Raw genomic sequence first — 19,590 nt, forward strand, 5'->3', positions numbered from 1 at the left:
TGTGGAATCTGGACAGTATACTGTTAAGCATGATGTCCGATATTAGGTGTTGTTGAAAACGATACCCGATATTTTGGACGAAAGTATCGCGATCCCATCCGATATCAAATGACGTCATTACTATGCTCAACCAAGCAAAATAGTTGGAATTGAAACTCTCAATGGTGTTTTTTAAGGTTATTAGGCCAAAATTGCTTTGGAATTAAAAGGTCCCAAATCAGAGCTGAAATTGCTGTATTAATTTGGCATCGGATCGGCACCAGTACCACCCTAATATCAGACGAGTGCCGACACTACCACTTGGTTTCGGGGATCTGCCTCGATCAGACATTGCTACTGTTGTGGTAATTATCTAACCATATAAAAACTCAAATGACAATTAACATTTATTTGATGTATAACTCTAGACTTAAAACATTTGAAGGTTGTTTTCGCAACAGGCGTTTCGGTATGTGTCGGGGTGCTTACCCGGTTTTTGCCATCCTGTCTTCCTGCGTTCCACTCCCAGATCTACGTCGCTTGTCAGTCTCGTCGCTGTGTGACGTATAAATGCTCATTGATGACGACGTGTGCGTTTGGTTGAGCGGGGAACTTGAAAGAAAATTAGGTTTCACGTTGTTTGATGTGTTGTTCACATCAAGCAATGTTTAATAAAGATGAAAGATAAATTGATTTAGGGTAAGATTTTACAAAAAATCGAATACCAAATATATTCCGTTGGAAAAAAAGTTGGTTAAAAAATTTTGAAAAAAAAAGTTGGTCAAAAAAATTAAAAAAAATTGGTTAAAAAAATTAAAAAAAAAGTTGGTCAAAAAAATTAAAAAAAAGTTGGTCAAAAAAATTAAAAAAAAAGTTGGTCAAAAAAATTAAAACAAAAGTTGGGTCAATTTTCACAAAACTTACTTTTCGACCGAATTTTTTCCGCTTTTCTGTGAGATCATCTGGATTACCCTGGGGTCAATTCCCGACCCCGCCTTGGGGCTTTCGCATTCCGGCTTCACGTCGATCGAGATCCGCCTGTTCCTGGGCACTGACGTCATCTTTGGAGAGAACGGGCTCCTCTGGGTCGGTGACGTCACGTCGGAATCGTCCGATCCGAAACTGGTCATTTAGTAAAAAGTAATATTTACACTTTTTTTGTTTTATATAAACTGTTGCTGCCAGGTATAGTAATATAGGTCAAAACCCCTCTGGAATTAAAATTATGAATGGAGCTGTTTTTTATCTATTTTTCTCTGTTTTGTCAGTTTTGAGAGGATTTTCACTTAGGTTTCAGGAAAAACTTTACAGGATCAATATGATTTGTATATTAAAAAAATATATCAATTAAATTTTAGCAACAAAACAACCGAAACTTAATAATTTTGAAAAAAAAACTTACAAACAAAAATGAAGAAATTCGGCAAAGCAGAAGACGAACGGAATCAAATTTTAGTGGTATAATAAAACTCAATATTTTTCAAATACATTAGTTTATAAATTTATAATAATATTGACATCTTTTTAGTTTTGGAAGATACAAAAATCCATCGAAACTAGATAATTTAAAAAAAAATACCAACAAAAATAAAAAATTCCCAAATCAATGAACGACGGATTGGAAACTCGATAGTTTAAAGAAAACTTAATTAAAATAAAATTATTATTCATTTTTATTTTATTTTGTCGTTTAGTTGAATGCGTTAAAAAAATGTCCTGCAATATAAAACATGAAGAGAAATAGCAAACGAAGAGAGAATTAACAAACAAAAAACAAGTGTTTTTAAAGTGGCATTCCATAGCATAAACTAAAAAATTTAATTAACTTGACAATTATGTAAAAATGAAAAAAAAATACAATTTTTAGCTTTTTTTGCTATTGTTTCAAGAAGAAATATTTGCTTTTAAACACAAAAAGGAAAAACGGCAAACGAAGACAGATTTAAACGAAATAAAAACAGGTGTTTCTATCAACAGCATTCCCATAGCAAAAAATAAAAGAATTAAACAAACGGAGAATTAAATAAAAACACCAAGATACCGAAAAATTCGGAAACACGGGAAAATGACGTCATGCACTTGACCGAATGCGCCCCCAGTGGCTGAAAGTGTGGAAAAATTAACAACAACTAAAATACTGCGTCTAAATTTATGCAGTAAAAGCTGTAATGAAAGAAATACTTCTAAAAAACGATGTAGCAGAAACCCTGCATTTATATTTTTGTTCTTTAACTTTTTAAGTGTTTTCAAAAAAATATAAAGTTATTTCCCGCAACTAGTAATAATGAATAAATAAATATCAAATTTGGCTTCGAAAATAGTTAAACAAAAATTTTAACAATTTGAAGATATATAAAATTGAGAAAAGATATGAAGGTTTCAATTACAAACATGTTAAGAACCACATCGTTTGCCCATTTCACCGCTTTCAGCCATTTACTTAAGCAAAGCGAGCGAATATACCTTGGAATCATGTTCCTTGGGAGGGACTCCGACTTTCTGGGGTAACACGGGGATTTCCCGTGGGTGCTAGTGGGTGCAACAGGGGTTCGATGAATTGGGGCATGCCTGGGGGAAACAAAACCATGCAAAGGGTTCCCGAAATTAAAGAACACAAGAACACATCGAAAATAAAATGTCAAAATGAGAGGTTTTGTCGGATTTTAGTGTTTTTTACAGTGTGCATGCGTTTTATTGTGTGGGGTTATTAACGTTAAAATGTTAAAAAAGTTAAATAAAATGACTTGGGATGTTATTATAAATAAAGAAAACAATAATCACGGACAACGCTAACAAATTCGAAATAAATACTTAATCAACAAATTTTAAGAACTAATAATTGTTTTTCAGGATTTTCTTAAAAACATTCAAATCAGAAAAATGGTGTTAATTTTAATGAAATTATAATACTCCAAACACGAGTCGAAAGACTTCAAAATCGTAAGGATCAGAAAATGTTGTGTCGTAATTTTTCCAAAAAGTACGCAAATTCACATAAACAATCAAATTTTAAAATCAAAACAAACACAATTGTTTTATTATTAGAAACATAAAATTTAGAGAGTCAGTCCATAAAATTAGAGCAACCTACATGCAAACTGAAAAAAGGAACACATGCAAATTAGTCTTAGTACGTCGTAATACAACAAGAAGTTTGTTGTAAAAATACATTTTCTGCTTATTCTATACGCTAGCGGCTAGTAGTTCCCATAAAAAATCAAATAAGCGAGAAAAACTGAACAAACGATCAGAAAGAAATCTACAACAACATACTTAGCAATTATTATAAACCGATTAGATAAAAACCGATTTGCTTTTATGAATGCAGCCGCATTTAACAGATTAGACAAGGTAGTTCAGCCTAATAGCAGCAGTATCAATACCTAAGTAGCTTATTAAGTAATTATTCTATTAATTTTTAATGCTAGTGTGGTAGCGCTAAAATACAAATTATTTTATCTAGCCAGTATCTGTCATCAATTAACTAAACTTAAACAACATAAAATTGTCTAAAGTCTTATTATTTAGGTAGTTAAACAAGTTTTAGTAGCTCGCACCTGTTGGATCGCTGTCTAGCGACACCTGCCGACTTCGGTCGTTGTTTGCCGCTGTTACTAGGTGTCGCCTCGGGGCCGTAGTTAAAGCTGCGACCGGTTACCACGGTTTCCGGTTTCTCGCTCAAATCGTCCATTTCGTTGCCATAGGAACGAGATCTGCGGGAGGTTAAAGGTCACAATTTAATTTTGCTTCAAATGTTCGTGTGTGAATAAATTAGGAGTTAACTGTAGAAAGCATTAGGCCTGGCGCATTACATTTTTATTGTATTATAAGCACCGTATTGCTGTTTTAACAAACAATATTACGTAGTTACTATCTCAACAAAATAATATCGGAATTATGATTATCACCTAGCAAACGATCTTTTAGGCCGTCTGTTTTACTTTTTCTAACTCAATATCACTTGTTCGACCATTTATTACATTGTATACATGTTTTAAATGTTATATCATAGCTAATATGAGGTCTGCAAAAAGGGTTTTTCTTAATTTGGCCTAATAAAGTCTGTGTGACCTTTAAAATAAATCGTGGTTCAATAAGGGAGGACACAATATATGCTTTGTATTAATTTATACAAGGTAGACAATAGACGTGAACTGAATACCCCTAAATTATTGCTGAGATATCTCAAAATCTCAGAACCGGGTTCGATTCCCGGCCAGTACGAGTTTAATCACACATTTTTTTGTATAAATCAGTTAATACATAACAACTATACGGAAAGAACCCTAATAACTTAAGTTCTTAGTATGTTAGGACTTGATCACAGCCCGTTGAACGAATCTAACACGTTGCGCATGTGTAGTTAACTTAAGTACTTCGCATGTTAAGACTCGATCACGTTATGCATGTTAATTAACGTAAGTACCTGGCATGTGGGATTAACACTGGCTGTGCTTTACAGGGGTCTAAGTTCTTCATAGGGTGTTTTCTGTTCTGCAGACTTCGTTGATATTGGAAATTGTCGCCTTTAAATGAAGTCTCGCGTAGAACCTGAAACATGCAATTATTAGGATTGAAGTGCTACAGAATATAGAAAGAATATACCTTTTCGAGAAACATACGTAAAAACATTTAGTTCGTCTCTAGAAGCAGTAAAATATCAAGCTCACATAGAGGTAGGCAGCATTTTGAACGTTTTTATTACTTCTTTATTAAATTAGTTGTCTCTAATGTGTAGATATTTACAGTTTTACAAAATGAATGTAATTTATTACGCAGTGAAGACACATGCATAATTTCAAAGTAAATTAACTATTTACAAGGTACAAATTTTGCAAAAGGTATATTTAAAAACAACAAAACAACTAAAAAACACGGGGGTTGAAGTATAACAACTTTATTTATAACTCGGAAATATTGAGACCGTTGACCATTGTGCAGCTCGCTACACATTACGAAACGCCAGCATTATATGTTTGCAAGACTCGAGTGTTGAACAAAGCAAACTATATTTTGAAGAGGCGATGTCAATCTCAGCGCGACAATTTCGATGGGAAAGGCAAATAACACGATGCAGTTTGATTGACTAACTTCATTCAGGTGGAACGTAATACGGCATTTGTTTTAATTTGATTTAATCCTCGCATTTAAGGCGAGTTTTATGTGTGTAAGTACTTAAAACAAGTTAAACTCCCAAACACAGGGTTGTCTCACACTTTTATGAAAATAATTTCAAACACAATACTTTTCCGTTTTTCATTACAATTCGAAAAGAAAACAGTATAAACTGCATTTTCAACTCAACAACAAATAGTTTAGCATTGGCATTTTCTAAACACATAATTCAAGTTGGATAACTCAAGTAAAGGAATTTAAATAAATTTGGAAAAAGGTAGGGTTTATTAACGACTTTTTGATACCCATATAAATACCCATGTAAAGTTTACCTTTCTCGACATGTTCTGTAAAGTGTCGCGGTAAATTATTACCTCGTCACTGGCTTGATCCAAATCGTCTTCTTGGCTCCAGCCACTAAACAAGAAAAACAAATATAAAAAATAAGTTGGATCTGATCTCAGAATGCGTCAAGTTAGACGCGAAATACCCAAATATTCCGTCACTATATATCAATAGAGCGGAGTGCATTGGGCAAGAAAGTTCCCACCAAATATTAGAAAAGCAATCAACACTTCAATGTGTAACATTTCGAACGACCCTATAATCAGTTCCAATTTCAGCAAGTTGTTTTTTAAGTTGGTTTGTCGGTCGTTTTAGTTAGACATAGCAGGAGTACCAAAACCCATCTAGAAGTAGGTAGCATTTGGACGTTTCCAACAACCCTTTATTAATTTTTAATATGTTATTCGAAAACGTTCAAAGTATTAACTATTAGATTCCATATTCCTGCAACGTCTGACTAAAACCTCCAACCATTATGCTAAAAAAGTGTACTATAAAGAGTATTTATCAGAAATTCAGTAAAAAAATGCATCCCAAAATCAATGGAAACCTTATATGAATGTAGTGTGCCACACAAATACAAAATAATGTACTATAACGAGTACAACATGAAGCAAACCTGATTGAGGTTGTATTCTTGTTGCTTTCAGCTGGTGAAGTCAAGTTCTTTGCGTCTTTACTCGGAGATTTCATTCCAGAAGGCCACAGCATTTCGTAGTTGGCTCCAGGAGGTTGAGATTGTCTCAAAGAGTTCATAATCGACCTCTGGTTGCCATCGGAGTTGTATTCACCGGATAATGGACGCACACTGTGCGGAGATTTGCTCATTTTTGTCGGCTCCTTCGTCTTGAAGACTGAGAGTTTTGGAGCGCTTTCTTCCCCCGTCGTCACGCTCAGGAACTCGGAGGACTTTGTTCTCCTGTGAACTTGAGGGGTCTTCCAGAGGACCCCGTACCTCCCCCGTCCTCTGCTTGCATCCGAGAGGTCTCCGGACTCCCCGGACTCTGCAGATCCTCCTCTGGAGTGGTCGGAGGAGCTTGTGATAGGGTCAGAGTAGGAAGAGGTCTTCTGGTGCTCCGAAATCTTCCTGGAAACGTAATCGGATCCGGACACGGGCTCGTAATGGGAGTAGGAGTCCTTGAGGAGCTCATAGCGCGGAGGAGTGGCTTGGGAAGAATGATGAGGTGTCTTCTCGGAGGACTCGTGGTCGATTGTCTTCGGAGAAACAGCAAGGCTCCTTATTTCTTTCGATTTTCCGGTTGCCATGACACCGAATACCCTCTCCTGCCTTCTCTGATGAGGATCGTTGATCTTCTCGGAGGATTTAAGCCGATCTGCTCCCAGGGGAGCCTGCCTCTCCTGCGGATGATGTGCTCCGGATGTAGCTCCTGGGGGAGATGGATGACTATGGTGGTCGGGAGAGGTGGAGTAGCGATGCTGGTCATTCTGCGAGAAGAGACGATGTTGTTGGGTTGTTAGGATGAAGATTGGGTGTTAAGAGGGAAATTTTAAAACTGAGGCAAACGTCAGTTACGTTCTGACAAAACAAGATCCATAAAACAAATTAAATTTTGTTTTTAAATATGAGAAAATTTTGTTCAAAAAAAAGGAAGGTGAAAATCGTTCAACAAATGAACAAAAACTATAATGAGATTTTTGAAATTGACATTAAGTATAAAATTCTATTGAATTACTTCCAACAACATTATTTGAAATATTCATGCCTTGCCTTTTCAAAATTGCAAAAAACAAGCATTGGGAAACATGATAAACGTTTTTTTTGGCAATTGCAATAAAACAAAGACGCTAAAAAAAGACTCTTTTATATCTTCACCTTATTTTACACTAAAAAAAAGTAATGGCCAAAAAATGTTTGAAAAAACAGACTTCGATAATATCGAACATTGTTGCTTTTAAAATTTGATTAAACAAAGAATAACATATCCTTGAACAACATTTTTTTTCGTAAACAGGAAATAAGGTTTAATTTAAATCCACATTAACTGATGACGATACAAGTTTATTAAGATGATCTCGATCTACTCGACCTTTTTGGCTTTCTTATTCATTATCAAGCTGCACTACATATTCGTGCATAGTGTAGCCAACCTTTTATAAGTGAAACTTTGATTTACTTCTGAGTCACATTAACTGAAGATGATACAAGTTCGTATCGAAACGTCTTAATCAAGATGCTGTCGATCTACTCGACTTTTTTGGCTTTGCAATTCATTATTTAGCTACTTTACACATTCGTGCATAGCGTACCTAACTAACCAAAGATATGTGATATTTTTACAATTACTTTTTTGATTAAACAAATATTAATTTATATTTTTACAAACTACTTCACTCACCGGTGAATGGGCGCTGTGCGATCGAACGTGATAATGTTTCATCGCTTCGATGCTTGAACTGTCGCGCTGCGGAGGTTCGGGGACTGTGCTCTCGCTCGTCTTCACGATCCTAGCATCCGAGAACTTGAACTTTGTGGTGGAGTCCTCCGGAGCAGTTCCTCCTCTCCAGGAGCGGCTTGCAACTGAGGAGGACTTTTCAGAGCCGTAAGGAGGAGGAGAAAAAGAGGAGCGGCGTGTTCCTTGGTAGGAGGAGGGACTCCGGCTATTCTCTCTTCCAGAGAAGCGGTCCGCGTCGTCTGATGGAGTCCTCCGGACACGGCTTATCTTCTCTAAGTCTTCCCGTGATCTGCTGTACTGCTGATCGTGCTGGAGGGAAGATGTGGTGGTGGTGAGCTTCTCGAAGCGGTTCTTCTGTTTGCTCACAATGCCCGGATGCGGTTGCGATGGCGACGGTTGCTTATAGCAACTGCGGCTGCTGCTGATAATCACCTGCGGGTAACTCTCCCTAGCAACGTAGTTGGAGTTGCTGTCCAGGTTGTCAAGGCTACCACGAGAGCTGCTCATGTTTGTTCCGGAGCTGCGCGAACTGGATGCGCTCAGGCGGTTGCTACGCGACGAGGAGAAGTGCGAGCCTCCGGATATCAAAGAGTCCTTGGATCCGTTGTAGACCGACTTGAGCTCGCCGGTCTCACACCAGCCGCGCGACCTTCGGCGACCTTGAGCCTGATTGTTGTAGCCACGTGGCTGCGGGTTGTTGTACATTCCAGTGGGTGATCTCATGGTGATCTCGCGGGAGTAAGAAGCTCCTCCCTCCGTGTCAAGATCAGGGTGCTTGGATGCATGCCACGAGCGAGGCCGTTCGGTAGGTAAACCCTTGTCACGTGCTCTGTAAAGAAGTAAGGAAGGGTTAGAATTTGAGATGTTGTTGTTGTTGTTGTTGTTGTTAAGTTTATATGCTTAAAAAATGATGATTCTGTTTTAAGGGTTCCTGGCTAGCAAAATTCCTGGAATTTCTTGTGTTTAAACTGTGTTTTATTAGATTCATTACTTTTACCGCTAAAAGTTAACCTTTTTTAAAATTTAACCGTAAGAAGTTAAAAGCAATAACAATAATAATAATCAAACGGACATTTTTCCTTTTTAATTCGACCGACAGTCTAAAAATAGTTATGACCGTGACTATACCAGGACGTTATTCTTTCAACTAAGCTACACAGTTTCAGTGGGTTAAAAGTTGGTAATATTTAAGTAACCTTTGTGATGAAATATCAACTTACAGGACGATGCATCTTGAAAATGAAAATAATCCACTTGTTTTTGTTTCAGACAAACAAAAAATAAATAAAGCACGGCTTAGATTTCTAATAGCACAAATACCTAAAATATATTTATTGCAATCCTGGAATAGATTACGCATGTTTATAAATGTGCAAATTATACAGAACAGCATGTGTTGCTTAACATGCAGCGTTATAAGCGTCCGGTTTTCAAATCTTCACAACAATCTATCGCTTGACATTTGCGATTCCCGCAATAGCAGCAGACAAGCACAAAACCCTACTTCAAAGCCATGTGCACAACACTTACAAACTTGCAGACAAACATCGTGGAAGTAACATTAGGATGCAAACTGCACCATTGGGCCAATAAGGAAGCGATAAAATCAAATGCTGCACAAATCGCGACGCGATAAGCTTAAAGAAACACGGCTACGCTTCTAACTCGGAAAACTAAGTGTTTCTCATTTTGCTCATGCATTAGAGCTGATATTACTGCAATTGATATATAGCGTTCAAAAAAACATGTTTTATCGGTTTATCATGGAATTGTAATTGCTTGGAATAATCAACACGCATCACAATCACTGCCCAATTTTTATATGCCTTTGAAAAGAATATTGTACTTTGCAAAACGGTTACTTGAACTATTGATGCTTATTGGAAAATAAAACCTTTTGCAATACATAACTAACCTACATACTAGAGTTGAGATTAACTGAAAGATGTTTTCACCAGTTTAAAAATCGATAACTAACGAATTATGGCTTCAGGACTTCCAGGATTTGACGACAAAATGCAGCAGCAGCCTGGCCACTTTAGGTAAATGGGACGTAATCCCGCCTTAAGCTTTATAAGAGAGGAGCAACAACGATTTATGTCACAAAGCGCGTTAAACAAGGATTAGTAGCAATGAGACCTGATCAACAATCTAATAGCAGTGACATACGGACGGATAATGTTACGAATAAGGGGAGACCAGACAAATTTCTAAAACTTATAAGAATTCGAACAGTCGCAACCCCTTTAAGTGTACACTTATTTTAAATGGGTTATATACAAAGAAACACAGAGTTGTTTCAATGAACTTTATTCTTGTCGGACTGATTTCGCTTTGCTTAACAATAGGTCTACTACATGTTCTAATATCATCTCTGATAATTTAATCGAGCGTATCTTTACGTTTCAAGCGTCATAGGGGTAACTAATAGACAACATTAATAAAGATTAAATTTGTTCTATTGGAATTCCTTCCATTTAACAAATTGATGCCGTGAATAATATAAAAAGTGTGTTTAGACTGTTTATAAAAGCAGGTATAAAACATAAAATCATATCTATTTCTGTAAAATTTTAAGGAATGTGTTTTATACCTGTTTTTATAAACCCTAAACATTAGATTCGAAAAGCAAGAATCTTTCTTTTACATTTTATTGTCTGCGGGAGATTCCTTACATTCAAGTGTTTTAGCTTCGTATAGGAGGGAATAAGAAATTGTTGAATGAAGGTCTAAGATGTTCAAACAACGCTGATTTAACCGAAGGCCAAGTTCTATACCAGGAACCAAACCAGCAGTCGGGCGAAAATTTCGGTAGCGTCAATCAAGTGTAATACGGTTTCCTGATTGGCTGGCTGACGCGCCGGAGGGCTGCGCCACAAAAGCTGGCAGTAAAACGCGACTCAAAAAAAGCCCCAGAAAAGACGACGAAAGACAAGCATATACCCCCCTCCTCCCCCCTGGGCCGGATAATAAAAACGCCGCATTGGCCCAATTAAAGCTGCCCATGCTGCGAGGGAAGTACCTAACAACAGGTTTGCGGTTAAGGCTACCCAAGGTGCTTGAAACATCCGGACAGCTTATTTTTACGGTTTGTGAGTCAACGGACAAACATTTCGAGTGCACAATCTGAAAGTTACAGTCTTTTATTGAGGAAACTAATTGAAAGTGTTGGACGACAAATCGTATTTTAATGTTGACAAGCTTTCGCACAACCATGCTTGTTTCGTTCGAATAAGCCGACATTTACATGATAAGGCATGGTCCTGCGAAAACTTGACACGGTAAAAAACATTTAATGTCCTAATTTTTCAGATTTTGAATTTGACAAATAAATTTAATCAAAATGATTCGGCAAAATTACATATTAGCTTTAACGACAGAAAGAGAACATTAATATCGTTCAAATGACGAGCTCTTATTCAGATACTACTTATTGCATTTCATTCTGAACTGTATTTTACAATCAACATTTTAGGTCTCAGAAACCATATTTATGTTTTTAGAAAAGCATTTGAAACAACTTTAAATCAAGATCTAATAAATCAAAATATCGCAAACTCTTAATTTGATTCAGATTTGGCTTTAAGTTGTGGATTGTACACGTAATGTCGTTTATATATCGGCTGCAAATGCTCTTAGTGTGGCTTTAATCCGAAACAACAGGTCTGGCAAGATTTGGATCAAACCACGAACCAACGCACTTGGGCAAAATGACGAATCTCAGAACGCATAGATCGCTTCGCACGATATTTTAAATAAGCACGATATGAAGCTTGATGATTCGACTTCACGCCACTATACGAAGGTAATACAAACAAAATGAAAAGTGTCATTGCTCACTTAGTCGTACTCGACTTATACGGAACTTGGAACCACCCTTCATATCTAATACTGTCTAAACTCAACTAAGTGATGCTGATACATATTCGCGCAATCCAGCCACCATCAAAACGCCCAACGAAATTGTTCGGTATTCTTGTTAAAGGAGATTCTGACTAAACGCCACCATAAGAAGTTTAACAAACAAATCGAACTGCTTTATTGGTTGACACTAAAGGGGAACTTACTTAAAACTACCTCAGCTAAACTAATTTAAAAACACCTGTACTATGCTATACTTGTCTGGCCTTCGCTTTTTCCCACATATCTAAAATCCACCTGTACTTGCTACACTGATATATTTATCGTCTAGAATGTCTGAACTAAGCTTTTTCACACATATCCAACAGTTTACAAGCCACAGCCCAATAAGCGTGCCAGTTCAACAGATGTATTGCGAGCGTTTGAAACGAGAACCTGAAACAAGCTGGCCTGTACGACTCTCGCGGGGCAAAGTAAAGAAACAACAAGAAAGCGAGACAATCAATGTACTTCTGTCGTGCCCAAAGCGCCCGTCGTCCCTGGTGTCTTATTACAGGCGCCCATACAAGGGTTCATAGGCGATCGGTGATGAAACGCCAGGTGCTCACGTAGGCTGTACGAAATCACTCGAGCTTGACTTAGCTTTGCATCAGGATCTTTCAACTACAGATGAACGTCTTGGCAGGTTTCGTCTGTTGTTTGTTTACAAGGTGATCTAGTTGAGATCAAACCTTGTGGGGTAATTAATGTAAGGAGAAAATGCCCGTATGATTTGAAGTATGAAAGCGCTGACACAAATCCCCAGGAAAGAATAACAACAACAAATCTATTTTATATACGCGCTCGTATTACAACATTGTAGGGTTACAATACAATAATCAAGCACAACTGCTTTGGTAGATATTTGTAGCTGATAAACCTTTAGACAACCAACAATTATAAAATATAGATCGCAAAAAACATAACAAATAAACAAAATCAATAGTAGGATAAAATGCATCTCGATTCTTGCAGAAAGTGTGCTAAGTCAGCTAACTCTATTTTGCTGTGTTTCAGCACAGCAGAAGTTATGAAGTGATCCCAGCAAGGTGTTTTCTTGGCCCGTTTCATAATAATCGGTCGCCATTAGATCGTTTTGTCATAACAGAGAACTGAAACTAATCTGACAACACTTCCTGGTAATAGAGCCAAGCCAGTTCTTAATAATATTTATCTGAAACTCTAAGCGTTCGTTTATTTTCTCGGTAAAGGCTTCGCATAAAGCTACAGCGCAGTGGCCTGGTCTATAGACGGCATTAAACATTTAACGACGATGGCGCAATTAGGCGATCGCACAACTCTGCCTATCGAATATATCTGAATGTCAATTTGCAATAAAAAGATGCCCTCGGGCTGTTTTCAGGCCCACATTGCGGGAGACTGGAAATTTGCTGATGGAATGAGTAATAAAAACTATAAAAAATATAAATGACACAACTAGAACATAAATGAAAGATGCACACACGTTTGTGTTTAATAACTACCGTGATCTAGCAAGCCTTCCTGAAGCAGCTTTTTTTTTAAATATTTGCAAACTTTACTTATAAAAGAAAGAACGCAATTCTAGTAATTATCACGAGATGATTTGATTGACTCCTATTCTGCCTTGACATAACTAGAAAGGTGTACGTCCTCAGCTATGAATAAAACTATATGCAGTTGAAGGGTTTGACAGAGTTGTACAATTGAAAACAAAGCTTATCCGTCGTAATAACGCACCCGTCTAACGACTTTGTACTCAATTATACGCACTGAAATGGTCACGTCATATTATAAGACATTTATGCGTAACAAAACACTTGGGTATTACTAAACCGTCATTACATTAAAAATCAACACCTAAATCTCCTTTATCAAATAACTGGGTGAATCCTTAATTTTGTTGCTTCTCACTACATTTAGAACTTAATAAAGAGTTGCATAAAAGTAACTTAAGATCCACACATTTTTTTGAGTTCTAAATTCCAAGTATCTGTACAACTTTCATTCGGCGGCATATTTCTTTCTATTTTCCTAAAACCAGGTATAACCACCTCGGACTATATATTTCTTAGATACGATACAACTAGACAAATTAGTAGAGACCAATTTTTTATTCGGTATTGAGTCATTTATTTCGACCAAGGTGCTCCCCCGTTCTGAACAAACCATTCACTAGTAGTAACATCACAGTATATAGGTACCAACCGTAAAGTTCAATCCAACGTCAGATAACAGTTAAATTAGTTTTCTGCGTGTTTTCAGCTCATTTCAACTTAAAAACTATTCTGTCTTGTTTAAAACGGCCAAGAAAACTGAGCATCACTGCCTCATACAAACAGTAAATCCCACTCCAACGTTAGTAAACAGTTTATTATTTTTCTACCGTTTCTCATCTTACTTCAACCCAAAAAAACTTGTGCCTTGTTTAAAATCCAACCATCCAAAACTGGTGCACCACAGCCTCATATCCACAGGGGTGGGGACAACAGTAAATCCCACTCCAACGTTAGTAAACAGCCAGTTCGCGTTTTTTGCGGTAGACAGAAATGTGAGGACGCCAGAGCCGCCGCTTGTTCAAATATCAGAGACTGTCGGCGGCAGAAACAACTAATCACGTCATCGAAACGCTACCGACCGTCGCTTGACGATTACGTGCTTATGTTGACCGAGCAATGACGGAGCGGTTGACATCTGGGGTAGGTAAAGCAATTAGGAAGCTTACAATGTTGCGCTTGTGTGTTTACTGCTGGTGGAGATCTCACCGGCTTGCGTTTGGAATTTTTTCCACAGTTGATTAGGCGATTAGTTTGGACGAATAAATAACGGCGCTCATGATGAAGTAGGTAGCATTTCATCGCATATATGGGTTTAAATATTTGTTATACGTCTAACTACAACCTCCAGCCATTATCTAAGATTTATCACAAAGTGCTACCTACTTCTGCATTGACTTTGGCATTCATTCTATTCCTTACACCTTTTTAGCGTATTCCCAATTACGTAGTGAATGACAGTTTTTCTATGTATATTCATAATTTGGTAGTTATTACCTTTTTAAACCATAAAATTACCTGGATGCCGCTTCAACGAAAATACAATTGTTGGTCTTGTTTAAACTAAACTGATAAAAGTTGTACAAGCTAAATTACCAACACTGCATTAAAACATATCTTATTGACGCTAGTTCACCTAGAATAACACATAGACACTTAAACAGCCACAAAACACGTAAAGTGCTTCTAATCTAGAAAGTTAAAAATCTACTTTTTTGATTACCTGAGAATTTTAAAAGCACAACCTCTGTAATACAACGTTGCGCATCTTCAATTAAACAACAGGCAAGATAAGTTAACAAAGTAAAACAAAACACAGGGATCTAGATTCTCCACTAACAACAGAAAACCCTCATATCAATCTTAATTACGAAAGCAAAACCACCCAGACCACATTGCCAAACAATAGGCCAACTATTGGCAGCTAATTGTAAAGTTGCGACATGCCCTGTGCCTTTGAAACAAACCCTGAACTATATTTGGCAGCGAGCGAAGTAAATTGCGCTCCTGACTTTGCTGGGGTTGTTTTTCAACTGAGGTTCAGCTGGAATCCATTAAAGCCCAAAAAGAAAGATTGGTTGTAAAATGAACACAACACTCTCTTCTAACAGGACTTGAGATGCCCTATACACTTGTTTCTGACAACTTTATATACACTTTTTTGCCGTATTAATATTACATTTTCTTTAAAATCGTAATGTTATACGCAAACAGCTGGCATTTTTGGCCAGGACTCGATCTGTTTTGCTTTTCTTGATACTTGTTGTCAAATTTTAAAATTTTTTGTCACAACTAAGCAGTTAGAAATGTAAAACTTTCGCTCAAGCGTTTACGTATCAAGACATGTACATTGCGTTCACTTTATTTATTGGAGTGCTCCCAGTCTTAAAATAGCAACACTTCCTATCTTACAACTACAATACTCCAACTCTCATTCAATATTAGCTTTAAGAATTTCGAAAAACAAGATCGGAATTTGAAATTCCATTCTTTTATCTCAAAAGTCTCATAATCAAAATAGCTGCGCAAAACATTTTACAGCCGCACAAGGCTCGACAATGCAAATTCAAAGGGGACAAAAGGCAAAGAAAACAGCGCTTTGAGCCAGCAAAGGTATCCGATGACCGTCTGGCGGCAAACCAATGGTACGATAAAAGGCAGACCTGACCTTTCGGCCCCTGAGCAGAAAGCCAGCATTTCTCTCGACGGCCGGGTGGAGCGAAACACGTTTTGATAAATCGCGCCAAGGGTGCATCGGAGTTTGGGGGTGGATTGTGTGTGAGGGGGTGGGGGGTTCGTTTATACTCGTCTATGCTAGAGGAAATTTTTCATATTGTTTTTGTAACATGAATGTAGCGAGACAGCGAAAGTACATATTATTTACCATAAAAGCATTTGTGCTACAGGATAATTTTGATAACTTTCTGTATTTTTATATTTCACACAAGTTTGCTACTTGACAAGGTAGGAAAGGTTGGAAACGACAACCAGCTAGAAATGAGCTGTTTTGGAAACTCCAAGGTTTTCTGTCACAGTTCTATGTTTAGGCCTTCTTTAAAAGCACGTAAAAAAGAATTTAACGGACTTTGATGTGACCACGGTTCGTCACAAAAGATGTTAAAACAGCAGTAGAAAGCAACTCTAAACTATCCTATCGTGCACCTTGTCTCTTCTAGTGAGCCATCCACGCCCAAATCGGGTTCAAAAGGTCGAAAAGCGAAACCCACAGGCGAGCGCTCCAATAGGCAGGTGATAAATGCTGAAATATCGACCAAAAACACCAAAAAAGCCGCGATTCTTTCATCGCTAGGCAAACGCAGCAAGCTAACAGCAAAATGGGAAGCAAGGATCGGTGCTTTGATCAAAAGACGCGACGCCTCTATGGAAAGCAAACTTTTCTTTCTCGCAGACAGTAGACACACACGATTTCACGCTCGGTTGAACCTGCGCTGGCTTCTGGGTTAAACGGGGATTCCCGCTAGTTCTTCTTAATCTGACTCACCCACATTTACCCCTAACGCGTCTGCCCATTGTCAAACAGCGTGAAAAACAATGGTTTGGGTAGGGGTACTTTTGTGGCGCAACTGGGGTATTTTTGCTTTATACGGCATTCAGACAAAATAAATTAATGTGTTTTCTCGTTCGGTTTACAGCAAATGACGTCACAATTGTGGAACAAGCAAATGGCAATTGTGAAGTGATAAAATTGCAAGACTTAACGGAAAATCTGAATTTCTTATCAAGCGAAAGCCAACAATAATAGCGGAAAGATGCTTTGGTAGCTAACTCTCATTTAAGGAATATTAACATCACAGTCGCAATAAATCTCAGATTATTATTATCAGCGACGCAACGCTTGCCATTCAGCTAATAACCATGGTTGGCCCTTAAACAACATCCCATAGCGTAGAAGCGCATAAAACGGCAATAAAGCTGTTTGGCGAACTGACGATCTAGCTCAGTGTTTTTTAATCTTTTTTTCGCGGTGACCCAAATACTAAAGCTTTGTCCACCCAATTCTATTCACTGAACTTTTTATATAAATGAACAAAACATAAGATAGTGGCATAAATAAGTAGGTATTCATTAGCATTGGATATGTATTCGTGTTTTTCCACAGAATTCTCAATCTTAAAGAAATCTTGGTGAAAACCAAATCTCAACAAATCTAACATATGTAAAAACTACTGCAGCCGGTGACGCAACCAAATTGAACGAGGACAAAATTTTGGGTCGCGACCCTTTGATTGAGAAACACTGAACTAACAGCTCACGTCAATGTCAAGACTACAACAGGGCTGGAGTCTGGGTTGTCGACTGCTGGGATAACAAGCCGATAGCGCAGTGGAACACTTAGTAGGCGCGAGATAAGCATAAGTTCCTTCCGCAATTTCAACATAACGTTTTTATTACCTCAAGCCGTCTGCTTGACGTTTTCAATTTCAATAACAATGCATTACAACGCATTTCAATTGGAAAGAGACATTTAGTCTTGTGATATTTTGAATGCTACATTCGTATCTCTTAAGTCTAACAGGTAGCAAAAATTGATTAACATAAATTACTAAATGCATTTTTGCCGACACGCTGATTGACAAACAATAAACGATTTTGTGCCTTTTAAGTCATTTTACATCATTGAAAAATAACTATATTTTTAAATGAGTTTAACTATCCTTGATATCCAGCATTGGACGTCACAGCTTGTAATTCCCAACTATACTTGAAATAAACGAGGCAGCCTCATCAGCAAGATATTTCTCTTCTAGCTATGATAAGATGTGAAAATTCGAAAAAAATAAACTAGTTTCCACTTGAATTCTGTATACGATAATAGTCTATATGCAAATAGTGATTACTGATTACCAAGCGCAGTATACAATGTGATGTTGTCCAACTGTAAAGCGTATGAGTCAACCGGAAACGGTTACAACATATAAACAACCACAAAAATTACATTAAAACAAGAATCTCAAAACAATTTGCACTTCCCAATACTAAACTGCTAGAACAGCCTAGCTATATGTCGGTGTGACTCATATTTGTCCTATTTTCGGTGTGAAAATATTAATATAGTCCGCAAATAGAACAATATTTACCCGGTGCGGCAATTACAAGACAAATGCATAAAATATTAAAATACCCCCATCACAGTTTACCAAGCATTTTTATATACATTGTCTCACAATAAAGCACACATCAAAATACTGGACTGCCGGTTACAACTAAAACTGCCACAGTTTTACGTCGCAGTAAGTCTGCAACAATTGCACTGTCCGTAGTAAGTAGTGTTTGTAACAACATCAAACTCCAACGCGTTGCATAAACAATCAGAGTCTCGCGGCAGTAACTATCACGTCACAACGAGTGACGTTTCGCGCGTGCCACTCGTCCGAGGGGAAGGGGTGTTTATTTTTTCGTCGCAATCTGGTGCCGAGAGAAAAAATCGATTCGGAATGGAAGGAATTTGACTGGAGACGATTTTATGACCCGGGCATATTTTACACCACCTCACTCAAGAATAAATAGCAACAGAACGACAGAATGATGGTGACTTGGCGACCACGTCGACCGAAGAATTGGTCAGAAAAATTGGTGCAAAAAACTTACAAATAACACAGCATTTTGCTTCGCCGAAAATGTGTCAACAAAAGGTTGGGATTATTAGGCAGCCTGATTCGCGATTCGGTTTTCTCGTTTTGCGTAGATTGTTGATTTAAAAGACGTTTAATCGACTTTCTGTTATTACTGAAACATTCATACACAATGGTGTATAAGCTGTCACTAGATGGTTTCCAAAAAAATATGAATTGATCAATAAGAGAGTCAATGCTAACGAGCATTTGTTATCAGTTGAGAATCTTAACTTCTTCAGGGGATTTTCAGTCCAATGGCTTAACCAGTTAAAATAAGCACAAAACAAAGCGTTTGGCGAACCAATATCGATTTCCTGGATTGGTTGGTGGTGCTCTTACAATGCGGTTGGTAGTGCTCTACAACGCGCGAGAGGCGTGGCTTCAAGTAAACCACCGTCACAATGCTACCATTGTTAATCGCGTTGTTGATTTCGAACAAATCCGATAATGCGGCGATAATTGGCCGCTATGGTTTCCGACCGATCGGCAATCTAGGTTTCGCACTTTTCAGGATTTATTCAAGAACCGGATACCACAATGTGGTTTAGCACAAAGAGTAATCGAGATTGACGTTTGTTCTGACGACTTGCAAATTAAAGATAGTTTTTAGGTAAAAATGAGGAACATTTAGCTTTAATGCGAAGTACAAAGTTTAAACTTCTTACA

The 19,590-nt window shown here is 37.6% G+C and overlaps 1 protein-coding gene across 1 annotated transcript in view; it reads right to left on the bottom strand.

Moving 5' to 3' along the window:
• The window catches only part of LOC146137042 (uncharacterized), a 131,862-nt gene that overhangs the window by 53,953 nt on the left and 58,319 nt on the right, over nt 1-19,590 (bottom strand). Inside the window, exons 5-12 of the mRNA XM_083395388.1 lie at nt 7,797-8,682; nt 6,059-6,885; nt 5,427-5,511; nt 4,406-4,530; nt 3,537-3,692; nt 2,443-2,547; nt 904-1,101; nt 469-591 (exon numbers count right to left, since the gene is read on the bottom strand). Coding sequence (XP_083251514.1) covers nt 469-591; nt 904-1,101; nt 2,443-2,547; nt 3,537-3,692; nt 4,406-4,530; nt 5,427-5,511; nt 6,059-6,885; nt 7,797-8,682 — 2,505 coding nt within the window. The remainder of the gene's footprint in view (nt 1-468; nt 592-903; nt 1,102-2,442; nt 2,548-3,536; nt 3,693-4,405; nt 4,531-5,426; nt 5,512-6,058; nt 6,886-7,796; nt 8,683-19,590) is intronic.

The sequence above is a fragment of the Ascidiella aspersa genome, chromosome 8 (genome assembly GCF_963924565.1).
Source record: "Ascidiella aspersa chromosome 8, kaAscAspe10.2, whole genome shotgun sequence".
Classification (NCBI taxonomy): domain Eukaryota; kingdom Metazoa; phylum Chordata; class Ascidiacea; order Phlebobranchia; family Ascidiidae; genus Ascidiella; species Ascidiella aspersa.